The sequence below is a fragment of the Centruroides sculpturatus genome, unplaced genomic scaffold (genome assembly GCF_000671375.1).
Source record: "Centruroides sculpturatus isolate CEXI.00-Female unplaced genomic scaffold, Cexi_2.0 scaffold524, whole genome shotgun sequence".
Lineage (NCBI taxonomy): Eukaryota > Metazoa > Arthropoda > Arachnida > Scorpiones > Buthidae > Centruroides > Centruroides sculpturatus.
Window position 1 is genome coordinate 33,864 of NW_019384773.1, and position 20,250 is coordinate 54,113.

The 20,250-nt window shown below is 30.4% G+C and overlaps 1 protein-coding gene across 5 annotated transcripts in view; it reads right to left on the reverse strand.

Moving 5' to 3' along the window:
- Window positions 1–20,038, reverse strand: part of LOC111629025 (SWI/SNF-related matrix-associated actin-dependent regulator of chromatin subfamily D member 1-like) — a 31,939-nt gene extending 11,901 nt beyond the window's left edge. For 3 of the 5 annotated variants that reach the window (XM_023372894.1, XM_023372891.1, XM_023372890.1), the window contains exons 1-7: window positions 19,658–20,038; window positions 6,852–7,123; window positions 2,446–2,681; window positions 1,651–1,814; window positions 1,042–1,100; window positions 837–962; window positions 638–754 (exon numbers count right to left, since the gene is read on the reverse strand). In XM_023372894.1, the coding sequence (XP_023228662.1) occupies window positions 638–754; window positions 837–962; window positions 1,042–1,100; window positions 1,651–1,814; window positions 2,446–2,681; window positions 6,852–7,121 (972 nt within the window). In that variant the 5' untranslated portion in view covers window positions 7,122–7,123; window positions 19,658–20,038. The remainder of the gene's footprint in view (window positions 1–637; window positions 755–836; window positions 963–1,041; window positions 1,101–1,650; window positions 1,815–2,445; window positions 2,682–6,851; window positions 7,124–19,657) is intronic. The other 2 variants (XM_023372892.1, XM_023372893.1) reach the window with 2 other exon arrangements.
- Window positions 20,039–20,250: the final 212 nt, after the last annotated feature.

A 20,250-nucleotide genomic window follows, 5' to 3' on the forward strand; every position in this document is an offset into this window, starting at 1 on the left:
AAAGAAATCGAACCATACATTTCTTATAACATTTCTCATAACATTAAATTCTAAAAATTTAAATTTAAAATCTTTTTTGTATGTTCAAAAACGGCTAGTATCGTTAATGTTTTAAATTTAAATGTATGGTTCGATTTCTTTATTCGAATTTAATTTTACCTGAAGACAACGTGCTTATTTACGTCGAAAGCGCTCGTAAATTAAAATAATTTCAAGTATATTTAACGCCTCATAGACTGACGTTCTTGGAAGAAGAAGTTTTGANACCCAAGCTTGTTAAAATATAATAAAAATTATATTGATTTATTTATAATTCAAACAATGCTTAAGTATAATTTTCTATAATTTAATAAATAAAAATTTCATTCGTGGCGATATCATTCCAGGAATAATCAATAAAGAAATGTATATATATAAAATAGTCGGAAATATACATAATTATATTTCTTTTTCCAACAATTTTTATTAATAAAGTAGTATTTTCAATTGATTTTAATAAAAGAAATCTGGCATATATCACGGAAGAAAGAGAGATAGAGGTGTATTTTTGTAAGCATCTTACTTGATTATCCACCATCTTTCTACGCAATTTTACACATTAATGATTATAAAAACATAAAAATTTACATTAATTTACCTCTACCAAATGATTATCTGGTCCATATAGATCCTTGTCTAGTTCAATAACTAGACTCTTAAAAAACGATGAAAATTTTCGTTTAACTTTGTTCTGATCTGACTTTGGAGCATTTGGCTGTGAATTTAAATATAAAATATCTGAGACAAAATCATAATTTAAAAAATAAAAAAAAAAACTAATTTTTCTAATATCTTACATCATCTAACAATCTTCCTTCTACACGCAATTCCCACGAGGGCACTGTTGGTTCCTCTGCAGTATCTCCTTCAGGTTTTCCCGGATAAAAGGTATTAGATATAAAAATTCTAAGTTTTCTTTTTTGCTATTTAGAAATAATAATAAATAAATAATAATTAACACCAGAAAATCAATAAAATTAAATTCAAAACATTTATTCTTACTTTCATTGGCCGCTTTAATGCTTCTTGTATATCCAATCTTTTCCTCATAATAGTGAAATCTAATTTCCGTNTTCAGATCTCGTTTACGTTGGTGCCACTATGAGACTTTTAAAACAGAGGATTAAAAAACATAAGTATTCTATTACTAAAAACGTGAACAGCACCGTCCTTGTATAGATCCTTGTCTAGTTCAATAACTAGACTCTTAAAAAACGATGAAAATTTTCGTTTAACTTTGTTCTGATCTGACTTTGGAGCATTTGGCTGTGAATTTAAATATAAAATATCTGAGACAAAATCATAATTTAAAAAATAAAAAAAAAACTAATTTTTCTAATATCTTACATCATCTAACAATCTTCCTTCTACACGCAATTCCCACGAGGGCACTGTTGGTTCCTCTGCAGTATCTCCTTCAGGTTTTCCCGGATAAAAGGTATTAGATATAAAAATTCTAAGTTTTCTTTTTTGCTATTTAGAAATAATAATAAATAAATAATAATTAACACCAGAAAATCAATAAAATTAAATTCAAAACATTTATTCTTACTTTCATTGGCCGCTTTAATGCTTCTTGTATATCCAATCTTTTCCTCATAATAGTGAAATCTAATTTCCGTTCAAATGCCAATAAATCCATATAAGCTTGGGATTCCGGTACTAGATCTCTTACTTTCTGAGGAAGAATTTTATCAGATAATTTTTTTTTCTTTTTATTACTTCCACCACCTCCTGAAGTGGCTGTTCCAACTTGGGGTCCTCCCGGAGGGGCACTATTTATTAAAAAACTAATAATGTTAACAAAGATATCAAAAATCCATATGATTTAAGTTATATAGCTTAAAAAAGTCAACTATTACTTTTAAAATCAATTATACATTATAAAATTACATTTTTTAAATAATAATTTTACAACAAAAATATAAATAAAAAATTTTTATACGCATCTTAATCCTGTATAATTATAAGTAACAAACTATTAAATTATATTCAAAATTTATTTTGATTAAACAGGAAAATAGATACTTAGAATAATTACTAAAATTCAAAAGCAATTTCAGATCATACAATTATTAATTTAAAAAGATCAATGTTTTATGAAAATATTCATTTATTTTTCAGACATAATGAGAAACAATAAAAATTCTTCTTTGCGATTTATAAATGAAACTAGCAACTACCTATTTCATGGTATTTGTATTGTTTTTCTAACTTCTTGTTACTTAACAAAACTTAATAAAATTGATTATTCAAAATTTTTTCTTTCTTTCTTTAAAAGAAAAATCTTAAAATTTTATTTAAAAGTCACATTGTGCCTTAAAATAGAGAAATAGAATCTTTCAATTAAATAATGGTTTATATTCTGTGAACAAAACATCAGATTTTATTCTGATATTAGATTACCCTTTAGGAGGTGGAGGACCTTGACTACGTCCATCTGAAACACGGTCAGGTACAGGGCGTTTACGTGAAGAATCCAGCCCCATTGATCCCATCGGACCTTGAGGAGGCATGCGACTAGGTGGATAAGCATTTGGTGGTGGAGGCATACCCTGACCTACTCTAGCATGCATACCCTGTGGGGGCGGTGGCGGAGTTCCTTGCATTCCAACTCCTGGACCAGGCTGATAAGCAGGTCTCTGAAATAACACATAATTTCTAAAAACAATACTTAAAGAACCAAAATAATGCTTCCCCATTTAAAAATCAATTTATAATCCAATATAATAGTAAACAGCATAGTTAATCTACTATTTGACCTTAAAAATTTAATAAAACAACTTCATTTTCAAAATTCTAAATTATAAAATTGAAATATTCATAACTACAAAAGCTGATGTCAGGAGTTACTGCTGTGACTCATGACATCAACCTTTGTAAAAAAAAAAATCATATATACAGGAATCAGAGTTGCCTATTTTCGGGAGTTGATTTCTCCACCCCAAACACCTATAGTAATTCCGAATATCTTGCTCAAAAGAAACTTGTTTTTTTGGGTAGTGTGCAAAATTTCAAGATTTTCTATAAAGCAGTTGTCAAAATATAAGCAATTGAAAAGTGCAAAAAATCACCAAAAAAGCTTTATTTTCTCCTCCGCCTCCTTTTCTTCATCTGGCACTGCAGGTGCTCATAGAGAAAAAAACTACTGGGTCTAGAAAGCTCAAATTTTAAACTTATTCCTTTCTCATTATCAGTGAGGTGCTTGTGAAACTTCCAGGTCAATAGGTCAAAGTTATAGAGCTAATTCAGTTTTACAACTTAATTTTATGCTTATATACATAAAATTGCATAGAAACAAATGAATTTTATTCAAAATTACAGAAACTCAAATTTACACCAATTAAAACTTTTTATAATGGTTTTTCTAAATGATGTATCAAAAGCGTTGGTTGGCACTGACTGAAATGAATATTGATAAGCTTGGTGCTTGGAAGCATTACCCACAAGATTTTTACCCTATATTTACCTTAAATTTCAGCTTTAAGCACCAAGCTTATTTTTACTGAAGGAAAACTGCTAAGAAAAATTTTGACCAAATTGTCAAATTTTTACATATCAGATATTTTTGTTTGGATAAAAGACTTACAATTTTTTTATTCTTTATAAAAAGTTCCAAGTTATTGCTTATTATCAAAATGTGAGCTCGCGGATTTTTTCGGGCATTTTAAAAATATAAATTTTCTGTTAATTGTCTTCGGAAAAAACCCAAAGAATTTGAACTAGATCAGATTTCACCGATTGTATAACGACTAGCTGAGGAAGTTTACAGTTAGGTGTGAAGAATGCACCATCATCGTCAACAAAAGTCAATCACGTGACAGTTTTCCCACGCCAATGATATAAAAGCTCGAATCTCCGGAAGCTCAGGGCAATTCGTCATAAGAAGTTGTACTTTGTGATAGTGCCCACCTCGACTCCCGAACCTCCATACAGCAGACTTGATCCAGCTACAGAGAGAGGACATCAGCAAGAAGACATGGAAGACACTACACTCTTCCATACAGACGACATTCGCCAACAACCCTCCCTTCCACCGAGAGGTATTTAGGGGTTAGAATTTGTAAAAGCGCTCTCTCTCGAACTATAAATTAGGTCAGCGACATAGCTACGAAATTCATTGCCAATTTCTGTAAATATTTTAATATAACCGCATTTAACCTTAGTAGTAAGTTCACCTCTTGTAGAGTTAGATTTAGTTATTCAATAAATGCTTTGTTATTTTGTTAACCTGTCTCCTGTCACTTAAGGACGCCTGCCGACTTACCGACGCACTCCCCACTCGATTTGCCCTCCTAGCCATCCAATGACCCCAAGANTGATGACGAAAAATGGCTTGTTTATAACAATGTCGAATGCAAGTGATCATGGAGTAGACGAAATGAGCCGGCTCAGAGCACTTCAAAAGCTAATGTTGATCCAAAAAAACAAAGTTATACTCTCCTCTCTGTTTGATGGGATTTTAAGGAAATTATTTTTTTTTTTTAAAGCTTCTACCAGACAATTTCACAATTGATTTGGAAGTGATCAACTGGACAAATTGAATGATACCATCAAACAAAAACGACCAGAATTGATAAACAGAAAAAGTGTAGTGTTTCACCATGATAATGCCAGACCTCACACAGGTTTGGTAACTCGTCAGAAGCTTTTACAGCTTGGATTGGATGTGCCATATTCGCCAGATCTGGCACTCTTGGATTATTACTTGTTCTGGTCTTTACAAAACTTTTTAAACAGTAAAATATGCACTTCAAACAAGGATGTCAAAAATCACTTGGATCAGTTTTTTGTAAGCAAAAATCAAAACTTTTATGAGTGTGGAATCATGCTACTACCAGAAAGATGACAAAAGGTATTGGACTAAATGGTCAATATATAATTCAATACAATATTTATATATTATAAGAAAATTATTTTTTTCCCATGAAAAAAACAAAATTGCTTTCCGAACAATCCAATATAAAGTTACACCAACTTATAGCCCAATCTTATATGGCAGTTGATGTAGCTTTGTCTTATTACATAAGTATCATTATGGAAAAAATAATTAACAATCTTCTCAGAAACATAAAACTAATTTATTAATCAGGAAAACTAGCTAAATATTTAATCATATTCATTATACATTTGTAAAGCAGAAGTTGGCTGTAATAAAACTGAAAATGTTTATTTAATAAACATATAATCAGTTGCCTTAACTAAGTAGTTCTATTTAGATATAATATAGTCTTTTAATTATTTAATTTTTGTAAAAAGCAAATTGACTTGTTAAGCAATAATATTTGTTCTTATTTTATAAAATAAAAGAAAATTATGTAAAGGGTCTGAGAGACACACACTACATTAATCCAGAATTTAATCAACTGCATAAATAGGCCAAAACATTCATCATATATACTTAATTCACTATCTAATTACTTTAAACATAATAAATTTTTAGTCTGTATCTGGATAAAAGAAAGCTTTAAAAAATATTTTATTTGAATAGATCCTTTTATAAATTTATTCATAAAACTGATATCTTACAACTATAGTAGCAATAGAATAATTTTTGGATAGAACTGATACTATATTTTTGATATGATGCAAAAACATAGTTCTTCATAATTTTAAGTTTTGTAAAACAATATTTATTTATTGATAATTTTAATAATTTTTCCAAACCAAGTACAGTGGTACCTCAGGATATGAACACCCCAGTATACAAAATTTTCAGGATACGACATGAAATTCGAACATATTTTTGCTCCACGATACGAACAAAAACTCACCATACGACGTTACATTAGTTCGCATTTTTCATTTGTTTTTNACACCCCAGTATACAAAATTTTCAGGATACGACATGAAATTCGAACATATTTTTGCTCCACGATACGAACAAAAACTCACCATACGACGTTACATTAGTTCGCAGTGCCATTTTTTTTATTCACTTCGGTCTCAGTCCGCATGTTTGCTTCATGGAAGGATCTCGCTCAATAAAGGAAATATTGAGGTATTATCAGAAAGTGACTGATTTTATTGAAAAGAAACATCCCGACAAGGTTCACACTGGCCGTATTGCTGCTCAGAGTAATGACATTTGTCTAAGTCATTGTACAAACATTTTAAAAAGTAGGCAAAGTGAAACCTCTTTGGATAGATATTTTACCAAGCAACCTCTATCCAGTGAAAGTGCTGGTGGAAGTGAAGGAAAGAAAGCAAAAAGCAGTGAATAAAAATTTTAAAAAAATATATAAAACAACACTAATTTTTTAATCTTTTCTAAGTTATTGTTACATTATGTTATGTAAGTTAAGTTTTAGTATCATTTCCCTTCTCCCACTCTTCCGCCATCAGTTTACACCTCCACCATCGTCTATACTCAAAGGTAAAGTGCAAATATAGCTACATTTTTTTTAATCAATTATTATTCTATTATGGTTATTTATACATTTACAACTACAAAATGCATTTTTCAGTGTTTTCCTTACTATAGTTATTTTTTTTAATGTACAACTTAGCTTTAATTTGAGTGTATTTTTCGTGTTGGAACAAATTATTTGGTTTTACATGTAATCATATGGGGAAAAATGATTCACCTTACAACATTTTCATGATACGATCTCAGTTTCGGAACGGATTAATTTCGTATCCTGAGGTACCACTGTAGAATGAAAATAATTGATAGAAGTCCCATATGTCTTAAATATGTCATTTATCTCTTTAGTGTTTCAAGAAATAAAAAGTAATTTTGACAGCTACAGCTTCATCAGAGTCATACAAAAATGTAATTAGATCAATCTATTAAACAAATTATTACAAACCTGATAAGTTTGAGTTGGTGCACCATATGGTCTTCCTGTTGGAGGGCCATGCTGTACTTGCATTGGAGGTCTATCAGGAGGTCTCATGCCAGGCCCAGGTGGTGCAGGTCCCATTGCAATTGGAGCAGTCGCTGGTGGTACTTGAGGTGTAGGTGGAACTTGATTAGGTGGTGGTGGAACAGGAACTGGTACGGGAACAGGACCTGATGGATTTACCGGGCCCGGTGGTGGAGGAGGGACAGGGTACACTCGATTCATATTATTTGCCATAACTGTATATAAAAAGTTAAAAAAATTAATGTAAATTATAAAAAATAAAATTATATTAATTTATAAAATTTAGCAAAAAACTTTTTTATTTTAATATAAAACATGTATTCATTCTAATTGTAGAAATAAATATAAAAATACAATGTTTTTACAAAGGTAAATACTTTGCTTCCATTTCTCTTCTGTCATTCACACAAGCGACAGTCCATAAAATTCAAAAGTTTTTATATTTATTTCTACAATTAAATGTGATACCGTTGGCCATGTTTTTTACTATTTTTTACTTAAACGTATTATTGTGATAATAGGAAAGAGCACCAGAGGATGCTTTTTTACCATATTTGCATTTTATTGTGGAGACTCAAAAGAAAGGTCACTTCCATACTTGTGAATATTATGAATTGTTGCTGGTGTGAACAATGGAAGAGAAACAAAAGCAAAAGTATTTACCTTTGTAAAAATGTTGTATGTTTATATTTATTTCTACAATTAAATGTAATACCATCAGCCATGTTTTTTACTTTTTTTTTTTTTTTTTAACTCTTCTGCCCTGTAGGCACTAAGAGGGCCTCACCACCTGGCCAGCCCCACAATGGGGCTGCCAGGTGGTGAGGGTCTGGGTTCAACATATCCGAACAGACCACCCGTGAAAAATTCCTGGGGACTTTTCGACCCGCTCAGATTCAAACCCGGATCCCCAGAGCAGTAGGCTGACATCTTGACTGATCGGCCATCCGGCCGCCATGTTTTTTTACTTAAATAATGTTTTCTGTTGTTTTTTCTTTCTTAAAATTTATTTGTTTTTTGATTTTGCTATTGCTTTAACCCATGCCAGGGTAAAATGATAGCCAGCTAAGTACCATAGTGTGCAATTACAGGCCATGGGTATTGAGTCTTATATCTAAATTAAATACAGTAGAGCATCGTTTATCCGAATCAATTGGGGACTGGGGTCATTCAGATAACTTATTTTTCGGATAACCAATTATGTATGAAAAAATATATTAACCTATCCCATGTTGAAATTTTTCTCCGTTACATATTGCTTCACATTGAATTTTCATCGATGTTAATCCTAATGTAAACTTTTTAAAATAATAATTGTGGCTATTGTATCATTAAAAATTATTTCTTTATTTTGTACAAACAAAATAAATATATTGGAAAATATAAAAACCAAAAAAATATATACTTTAGAAGTTGATCTAGTATCAAAAACGTTCGATTCAGCACCACACACAGTCCTCAGAAAAACACCACACAAAAGTGCCAGTGCTGCTAGCTAAAACACACACACCAACAAAACAAAATATTGGAGTAGCCCAAGATATAGCCAAAGATTGCAGTGCCACAGCACTTGCAAATATTTAAATTTGCCGACTGGAATCCTTTCTGATAACCGACTTTCGGTTATCCGAAATGCTCTATTGTATGTATGGAAGAGAAGGATCAGATGGAGGTCTGGGTAGCATAACTGGCAATGCATCTGCATGGTAAGTGGTAGTTGTGGGTTCAAGTCCCATTCCAGGCCAATCCTTTTCTTCCAGAATTTTCTAAATTATTTAATAAATATTAATTTAATTATTATTTGCTTGAATTGAGCAGTGTGCCCAATGCTTACGTAGCACTATCTCATGTTTACCAATTCTTCATCATAGTAGTGGTAATCTAGCCCTATTTAATCCCCAATAATTTGGCTTTACTATAACTATCAGACTTAGAGATTTTATATATATGTATATCGTCTGTAATAATAATTATTCCTAGAAATTAATTTTATTAGTCTTCGTATCTGTAATACAGTATTGAATTTCAGCTAGTTCAAATAATTTTGTCAGGTGACACTAGTTGCTTTTGTCTGATTAATTATTATGGAGAGAGTGAAGACATTTCATCCTAAAATTTTACATCATAATCATTTGATTACTTTACAAAAAATGAAAATACAAATTAATTCAACTTTAGCCCATGCAATATTTTTTCCAAAAAATAAATTAAACATTGTTACTACTGTGGAATAAGTTAATTCTTCCAGAGAGTTGGAAAGATGGCTGGATGGCTAAGGGGGTAAAGGTGATATCACTCAGAGTGATTTAGATTCAAGTCTGTGGATTGGGAACCCCAGAAATTTTTCAAGATTGATATGTNTTAATAAGATATGGCACTTAATGCTTATCTCTAGGCCAAATTACTCAGTATTTAATTATTAATAGTAGCAATAATATAGTCCAATTTAATCCAGAAAATCGTTTGGCTTTAATATAACTATTGGGCTATTAGAGACATTTATACACTAAATGTAAACTATTGATTACTGTTTAGCAGGTTGGAAATTCACATTACTGTAAAGAGCATATAAAATTAAATTTCTTTGTCGGATAAATATACCTTTCCTACAATCGATGATTAAAAAAGTATCTCACAAGAATAATTTAAGAGTTATTTATCGACGTAATCTGACGATATATAGAATTTTACGAAATGATAAGAAGAAAGGAAACCGTAACAATAGTACAGGAGTTTATTCTATTCCTTTAAGTGACCGTTGTTTTAATTCAGATCTCGTTTACGTTGGTGCCACTATGAGACTTTTAAAACAGAGGATTAAAAAACATAAGTATTCTATTACTAAAAACGTGAACAGCACCGTCCTTGCAGCCTTTGCTAAACATCAAGATATTAATGTACATTAATATCTTGATATCTTTGAAATTTCCAATATGATACATGGACAAAAATGGACACTTTAACAAAAAAATGTGCAAATTTTTCTGAATGGTTTTCAGCATATGCAATTTTTCTAAATATCAATAAGAAACAATATTGTGACATCTACTAAACCATATAATGTTTAATTACACTGCGTTATCTAGAAAGAATGGTCTATTCCTTTATATGTTTCAGATGAACAAGAACTTTTTTTTATCAACTATATAAATTAATCTGTATTGCCTACTGAAGTCCATGTTAACTATCAGTTAAGTAATTATACAAATACAGTAGAGCATCGATTATCCGACTCAATTGGGGACTCAGGTTGGTCGGATAACTGAAAAGAAGGAAAAAATACATTATTAGTATAGTATATTAGGATATTAGTATATCCTATGTAATTAGTTTATCAGTATATCGCTATTAACCAACTTTGTGTTGAATTTTCATTGATGTTTAGACTAACAAATTTTTTTCTAAAATAATAATCGTCGCTATTGTATCGTTAAAAATTATTTTTAAATTATTTTATTGCTCACAAAACAAACAACCACTCATAATTAGAAAATTAAGTCTCGTTTAAATATTGGCCTCCCTTCAATGGTCGAGCCGTTGATGCCAACTAAAACACGAAAAAATTTAACAAAAATAATATTAAGATAGCCAAGACATAACTAAATATTGTAATGCCACATCACTAGCGGACATTTGAAATTTGCCGACTAGAACGGTTGGTTAACCGATGTGATGGTTAATCGATGCTCTACTATAATTGCAAATGGAGTAGTGTATAGTTTCCAAGTGCCATTCACTGTGTAACACTGCCAGCATTTGCTATATAATGCCACTTCTATCTGCCTATTATAAACAATTATTAGGAAGAGAGTTTTAACTTTTTCCATCAAAAATTTGTATAGTATTATCATTTTAACATCATTAATAAAATTTACCTACATTTTATATTTTACGGTTTTATTTTAGACAAATATTAACCCATATGATGGAACTTCTTAATTGCTTTGTAAGTAGAGAGTAGGAAATGTTAATTATTTTCAACCAAAATTTCTATTTGCTAACATTACTTCAACTTGAATTTTATCATAATTGGTGCCACATTTTTCTTGCTTTCTTAATATATGCCTACATTCTTATTTAATGTTTACTCTGTTTAATACAAACCTAAATAGACTACGCTTTATTTGATTCTATTTAAATAAACTTTATTTTCATAGTCATATTATGCATGACAAAATTTCTAATAAACAAAAATAGATGGCCAGATATTCATGTAGCTAAGCTGTCAAACTACTACTCTTGAAAACCTGGAAATAAATAAATAAAAAAAATCCAGAAATTTTTGGAGATCTGTCCCAGATATGTCGAGCCCATCCCTCACCACCAGGTTGTCCAATTGTGAGCCTTGCAAATGGGCTTGATAAAAAGGTCTTCTTAGTGCTTACAGAATAAAAAGAGCAAAAAATCTGACAGAAATAAAAAAGACTTTGTAATTATACTGAAATAAATAATTGAACTTTTTAGAAGTATGACTTTGCAACAGTATTTTACATATTCTGTCATTTTTGATTGCCCATCACAAATGACAGAATATGTACAGAATAGTTTAAAATAATTTTCGAATGTTAAAAGGTATTTCTAAATTATTATTATAAAGGAAAAAATGTAAATGTAAACAAAATATAAAATGACTCAATATAACTTATTACAACTGGATACTAAACTATTCTTAGAACTGCATTATTCCAAATTAATAAATCTTATTAAATAAACATATATGGGGGGGCGCTCCATTCGTCATGGAGATTGGTGCGTTTTCGATTACACTTTGTTTCATTGAGGAATATTATGACTATTATGTTTCTCTTGATTTTATTTCTACAATGGTTAATTTAAAACTAACTCAATTACTACTACTAATGTCTGGAATTGAGCCAAATCCAGGCCCACTTCAAAAAATGCCAACCAAAAGAGGAAGACCTCCAACAAACCAAACTACGCAATCTTCATTCAACACTAAACCAGCAGAAGGTGAAACCAACTTAATTATCGAATATACTCAACCAAGAAGAGCAGAATCAACTACTTCAATAAGTGAAAATTCTACTTTGAATCCTTCAATTGCAACTTCAAATATGGAAATATCAGACACTACAACCTCACTTTTCTGGACAAAGATAGTTGACTTGATTATGTCCAGTAATGAAAAAATAGAAAAGTCAATTTGCTTTAATTCAACAAAGAAATTACTACCATTCATAATGAAATTAGTGACTTTACTGGACAACTTCATATTATTAGAGACAGTAATGAAAAAATCAAATCTGAACTTAAAAAATTAAAAAATGAAAATGAACATCAATTTAAGATGGATGCAATGTATAACAAATTAAATAATAATAATTTAATAATATATGATCACTCAAAAATTTTTAACGATGGGAATGAAGAGGAAATATTGAGGTTTTTAAATCATTCACTAAATATTCCATGCAAAATGAATGAAAAATTAGTATATATCAACATCTCTCAAAACCCAATTCATTAGTATTGGGTTGTTTGAAAAGTAATTTCGATTTTACCATCAGAGGGATTATTTGTATTATTGCCCACCAATTTCATTCTAAATTGTATTGCCATTATATATTTTGACAGCTGACATTTCAAGGCTTATTTGTAAAAAAATTTTGTTTGATTCTTTGTAATTGTTTTTTTGGTGTCCCATCAAATATGAAAAATCAAAAGCAGTATTTTCAGCATATTTTGCTTTTTTATTACCAAAAAGGTAAGAATGCTGTTCAAGCAAGAAAAAAATTGTGTGACGTGTATGGAGATGATGTATTGACAGAATGACTGCCAAAACTGGTTCACAAAATTTTGTTCCAGCAATTTCGATATTGAAGATGCACCACATTCTGGAAGGCTAGTTGAAGCTGATGAAGACAAAATAAAGGTATTGATTGAAGCAAACTGCTGAATAACAACACGAAAAATTGCTGAGATTAAATTTGTCGAATTCAACTGTTTATGATCACTTGAAACAACTTGATTTCATTTCAAAGCTTGATATATGGGTTTTACATGTTCTTGAAGAAAGAGATTTACTTTGTCAAATAGACATCTGTGATTTGCTTCTCAAACATCAAGAAAATGATCCATTTTTGAAGCGAATCATAACTGATGACGAAAAATGGCTTGTTTATAACAATGTCGAATGCAAGTGATCATGGAGTAGACGAAATGAGCCGGCTCAGAGCACTTCAAAAGCTAATGTTGATCCAAAAAAACAAAGTTATACTCTCCTCTCTGTTTGATGGGATTTTAAGGAAATTATTTTTTTTTTTTAAAGCTTCTACCAGACAATTTCACAATTGATTTGGAAGTGTACTATCATCAACTGGACAAATTGAATGATACCATCAAACAAAAACGACCAGAATTGATAAACAGAAAAAGTGTAGTGTTTCACCATGATAATGCCAGACCTCACACAGGTTTGGTAACTCGTCAGAAGCTTTTACAGCTTGGATTGGATGTGCCATATTCGCCAGATCTGGCACTCTTGGATTATTACTTGTTCTGGTCTTTACAAAACTTTTTAAACAGTAAAATATGCACTTCAAACAAGGATGTCAAAAATCACTTGGATCAGTTTTTTGTAAGCAAAAATCAAAACTTTTATGAGTGTGGAATCATGCTACTACCAGAAAGATGACAAAAGGTATTGGACTAAATGGTCAATATATAATTCAATACAATATTTATATATTATAAGAAAATTATTTTTTTCCCATGAAAAAAACAAAATTGCTTTCCGAACAATCCAATATAAAGTTACACCAACTTATAGCCCAATCTTATATGGCAGTTGATGTAGCTTTGTCTTATTACATAAGTATCATTATGGAAAAAATAATTAACAATCTTCTCAGAAACATAAAACTAATTTATTAATCAGGAAAACTAGCTAAATATTTAATCATATTCAAAAGATAAAAACTAAACTGAAGGAAAACGAAATTGAAGTTTGCTCTCTCATAAATTTTAAACTATTGAATAGAATTGTTCCACGAATGTTTAGTCCATTCAAACAGTTTTTGAAAAGTTGATATGATTTTCTTTCATCAAACAAATAGTCCAGCCAACAAAGCCCACTTGGTGACAATACTTTCCCAATATCATGTTAATACATCAATTTTGATATCAAAAAATGTTTTCAGTCATCTATATTTACAGAGCTCTTTTCTGGCCATAACTTACAATACAACATCATCATCAAGAATAAAATAAAAATAAAAGCAGAAAAATAATCAGAAATAAAATATTTGTGTATATTCTAGACCAAGGTCATCAATATATGGCATGCAGAATAGCTTCTGACAGTAAGTAGAAAGTTCCAGATCCAAGCACAGAAAAATGAATAAACAGCATTTAAGTGCAGGACGATTATAATTAAATAAGGTGTTTAGACCTCTGTGTAGAAAGAACTATTTGACCAAATTCAACCAAATTTGATGTGCATACTTTCTTTGATCATGGGCTTTTAATTTGAGAAATTAAAATTTCTCAAATAAAAAGTTTACATCAAAAATTTTCAGTCATAGTGCAAGTCTGATATCTGATATGTGATTGGACATTCCCTATCCTAGTATGGAAAATTTTGTGGTGAATATTGCAGTTTTATTCATACATAATCTCATGAATTGCTTCTTGCTAATTATGCTCAGTATAAATCACTTGCCATGTCATTCATAATATGAAAATCTCAACACCATTCTTGCATTTCCAGCAAACATACTTATGAAGAACACTAACATTGATATTTTTCATCTTAATCATAATTCCAGCTTTGTTTATCGGATTCATAGTTAAATGATCAATGATTCATGGCCCTGGGTAAATTCTATGAATTGATGAATCCTATTTTTACTAAATTTGGCAAACACAACTGCTGTGTTTAATTTAGGGAGAAGCCATATTTGTCAACAAGCTCACTTGCATCAACCAAAAATCACAGTATTGTGCAGGTTCATAACATCCTTCATCATTGGACCTTTTTTTTTTGAAGAAAACACTGCATCTGAGCCAGTGACATGTTCTGTCAATGCCACTAGATATGGAGACACTTCAAAGTTCTGTCATCCTTGCACTTCAGCAATGAAATTGTTTGGATACCTCAATCTTTATGCAAGATGGAGCATCAACGTGCAACAGTTATTCCATCAGCACTTCATAATTGAAAGAGTGAACCAATGATTTCCAATAGTACAGGCACTATATCACCAGATTTAACTCCTTGTGTATTTTGTTATGGAGATATTTGAAGAGACTTGTTTATCAATGTATCTAATATGCAAATTGCAGTAACATTAGCACCAAATTTCCCATCAGGAAATTCTGAAACTACACTTTTTATTAATGAAATTGAAATTTCATGATCTGATCAAGAAAGTATGCACACCAAATTTGGTTGCATTTGGTCCATTAGTTTTTACTATACAGATCTATAAATACCTACTCTTCAATTATAACTGCTCTGCATTACATTCATACTTAATTCATTGCTAGTAAAATAAACCTACATCTATTTTTATTATTACAGTAAAACCTCGTTATGTCAAATTTCATTAACTCAACAAGTTGTCCACAGGTCTGAGCACAGTGTATAGGGTTTTCCATATAGATCATAATAGTCTCATTAAATCAAAATTGCCAATACTTTTAATCCAAACCTATTTTTCCATATGCCATCCACTCTTTGATAGGTCCATGATTTTCATCTTCTCTTATATTCTGTGTGAATAAGGCTTCATGTTGAAAACATTATCATGCCATCATAATCTTGCATAGACTTCCTTTTACTGAAACAACATATTAGCAGCATTCTGATTGGGACATGAAAAGGTAGCAAAATTGCTATAAACTTTATACAGTTTTGTATCGTGCTATGAACAGATTCTTGAGAAATGACTTGATAATGGGAAATTTATAGCCACAAAAAATTTGGGAAAATTAATATTAAATTCATTAACCTGAAGTTAGGATTTTTTTACCCCTTAAACTTCAACTTACTGTATTATTTTTATCATATATCAGCCATGACTGCTTTTAGGTCTCCCAGTCTACCTGAGAGTTAAAAAAAAAACAGTTAACAAAGAGTTATATATATATTAAAAAAAAAAAATAGAAGACTTTATGTATAGTATGTGCTTTCACAAGCTTTATTTTCAATTTCAATCAAATTTTTCAGTACCATTTCAATTATATTTGTTTTATTTTATTTTCAAGAAAAGAAAGCAAAAAATAAAATCTTGTACAGGGCATATGAAAAGCAAGTTACAGCAGTGGATAAAATTATAAATTTCTTTTCACATTAAGCATTTTTTATTCAATATGTTTTGCTTCACACAACTATGTTATGCTATTACATGCATAAAAATTTTAAACCTTTAATTTTGAATCAATTTTAATACATAATTCTCAAATATGAATATTATATGAATATTTGACAATTATGTATTGATAATCTATAAAGATCAAAAGATTAGTTTTGTTTTCTTTATTTCTAGCAGAATATTTGAAATTTCAAATATGTCTGAATGATACATGTTTCACAAGTTGCCAAATAGTAATTTCCTGAAAATACTTTTAGAATTTTCTCTCAAATTATAATATCTTATTACAATATACCTAATGCTTGTTTCATTTATTCCAATAAATGTTCAGGAAGAAAAACTGTAATAGAAGGAACGAGAATTGTAAAATTAGCAAAAAAGTAACTTTTGACTAAAAACCAGACAAAGTGACTTTTATTAAAATACCAACTAAAGGAGACAAAAGTGACTGAGTAGGAGACCTTATTTTGAAAATTACTTATTATATTTACATTTATCAGCAATTTATTCAATACATCACCTACAAATGAAACTTCAAACTTTATAAAATTTCCTATATTTATGATATCTATTGCATTCTACAATCCATGTTATAAGAGTAATTTATAAAAGTATCTTCCAAGAACAATTCATTATTTTCATACTTATTATCCGTAACTATTAACTAAAGAACTGTATAGACAGGGTGAGACCAGCCATTTGGCAATTTTGGCAAATGCTACAGAAACCATTGCAGATTGAAGCCAGTTAATAGAGTTCTGGAGTTATACAACAAATGCTTAATTTTAACAATTCATTAGAAATGATTTTTCTAATGAGTCTCAACAATTGTTTCTTTTGATTTCAATAATTGGCATGCATTTGTAATTGGTTAAGCCTAATATTGATACTCGCTTGTTAGTATAATCTTAATTTTGCCACTTATATGCACCACCGTAACTGGAAGGAATAAGCAGAACTCTTAAGTCTTATGCAAATAAGTTGATATGGTTGCTTCAACATGGAGACAAAACTAGTTATTTTTTGTCACATAGCTTCTACTATTGATGATAATTGCCACAGATTGATCATCAATTGCACATGGCATTGTTAATCACTGAATGAAAATATCCCACAAGTTGAATATGCTCTTTATTGAACAGACCACCTACATACTGTCAAAAAGACCTTGAGTCCACCAGTAGGTGATCTACAATTGCTTGTTCAGTTGCAAGCAAATTTTCTTTGGTGTTGAAGGAAACTAATCTGCTTCAATATCAACTCATTTGCACTGTACTGTAGAAGAATATGTTGCTGTTAAAGAAACGCTTATAGATTTATAATTACTTTAAGATTTGCTTATAATGACCAGAGGCAGGTGAAATACAACAAAAAACTGCAGACTAGTCATCCAATAACTGTGGAAATTCTGTAAAAAACATTACTCTCTTCATTTCTAGTAAAACAGACTTATTTTAAATGGGTTTGAGACAGACAATGATCTTTTATTGTCCATTCTCTAATATAATCAATGCTTTTGCAATAGTACTTGCAAAAAAGTAGGTTTCCACTTTCATACATTCCTTCATCTTGGAAGTTGCTGACCTTTAGCTGTTATGTTAATAGCCAAATGACTTTCTTGACCATCCTCTTTGCATATGGAGTAGCCGTTTACTACAGCATTTTGTGACAGCTGCACAAAACCAAGTGTAAATGTATAGTAGTAGTGAAACTTAAGTTTATAGTTTTAAAAATCCAATATCCTCTTGCTTTAGGTCTTAGCAAAGTCTGAAATTTTACCCATCTGCGGAACAACTGAGAATAGAAAATTCCACAGGTCTACAGATCTACAAATATTAATTAAAACATATTATTTTTAGTTAATATATTTACTACTATCATAAATAACAAACACCACCTAAAGAAAAAGTGCTCTGCATAATTTGTCTGACTGTGACCTATACAGAATGCTAATAGAAGTTGACAAAAATAAAATATTGACAGACATATATTCATTTTTATATTGTCATAATACAATAATCAAATTTACCTTTCAAACATTAAAATTTCATTAAAAAAATTTATCATCAAAATGAAAATAAAGAAATATATCATCATTAAACAGTGTGACAGAATAATTTGACAACTTCTCTTATCAATTTATTACAGTTACTCTTTTAACATTAAGTATCTCACTTTTCTCAATAATTCCATAATTAATATTAACCTGTTGGATGTTGAATATTTTATCCGTCACGTGTCGCTCCACGTCGAATATTTTTCGATGTTAAGCCTAACGCGATCACACGTTTTAGAAAAATAATAATTGTGGCTATAGTATTATTCTGAATTACTTAATATTTTTTACACACAAAATAGACATATTAGGGAATGTAAAAAACAAAAAATTTTATTTTAAAAGTTAAGTTTTGTGTGATATATCTCAAAACAAGGTACAACACACAGTGGAGCATTACATTTTACACATTGATAACGTGATTCTGCACGTTTTTTGATAGCCGAACATACTTTACATACTCTGGATGGANCGACATAATCACCATTAAGATTGGGGCATTTGTCATATCTGATATGGAAAGAAATATTTTAGTACTTACAATATATACAAGAGCTGTTTCTTTTTCAACTTCCGACAGTTCATAAAACAAAGACAAGAGTAAATAACAAAATAAATTTATTACCAAAAGTTAGGTACAAACATGGTTACTTTTCAACACAATCACCGTGAAGATCGAGGTATTTGTCTATCCATGGACGAGCTTCGAAATCCCCTCTTTGTAGAATGTCGCAGCCAATGACACGAGATGGGTCCTAACATCATTTTGAAGATCATCATTAGTCTCAAACCTGTGTCCTCCTAGTCACATTTTTTCAATTCAGGAAAGAGGTGAAAATCACTCTGTGCTAAATTGGGACTATACACTGGGTATTTAAAGATGGTGAAAACTTCCACCCAGCTTGGAACTTTTTAATGTGTGAAGACTTCTGCCTCTTTCCTGAACTGAAAACATGGCTAAAAGGGCAGAGGTTCGAGACAAATGATCTTCAAAATGACGTTAGGGCCTATCTCGAGTCACTGGTGGCAACATTCTACGAACAGGGGATTTCAAAATTCATCCACAGATAGACAAATGCCTCGATCTTTACGGTGATTATGTCGAAAAGTAACCACATTTGTACCTAACTTTTGGTAATAAATTCATTTTGTTATTTACACTTGTCTTTGTTTTATGGACCGTCGGAGGTTGAAAAAGAAATAGTCTACGTACATCTCCAAACATCACTAAATAAACTAAGATTTATTAACAAATTAGTGTAATTAATAAGTTAATTTATTATGAAATTTAAAATTTAAATGTTTATTTCACTACAACATATTTAATCTTCAAAGCAAACAAAATATGTTAAACATACCTGAAAACCTTTAATTAATGAACTGAAGAAGGATTACAGATGATAGTTTTTAATTGGAAGGTGTTCTTGATCAAGCTATTCTTCTAATAAAAATGAAAAGGCATAAATGAATGCATTAAGGACTTAAAGTGGTTTCTGTAGGTACAAAGATGGACTCTTGACGTCAGTACATGATGTTTCCAATTAAAACTCGTAAACAAAAGATACAGATCCCAAACTCTAATTGTTGACGGATAAAGTATGTCTTCGTCCGGCGTATGTATTCAGTTTACGTCGTTAACTTGAAAATAATATAAAAAAATTTAAAATATAAATATGGAGCCAAACCTTTTATGACGCCGGACCATTTTTTTGTTTGTTAAGTCTTCAGCGCCCTCTTTCCCTCTTTCGACTGACGATGATACTGATAAAAATTGAATTTAAATATCCCACAAGTTGAATATGCTCTTTATTGATTTTCTGAGTAGATAATATATATATATATATTGTATATAATTTTTATTTATTTAAAATAATAAAATATCAAAAGTAATAATTCTGTAATTACTTATTTTTGCTTTTTTTTGTAAACGAAGCCTTTTGTCTCATTTATA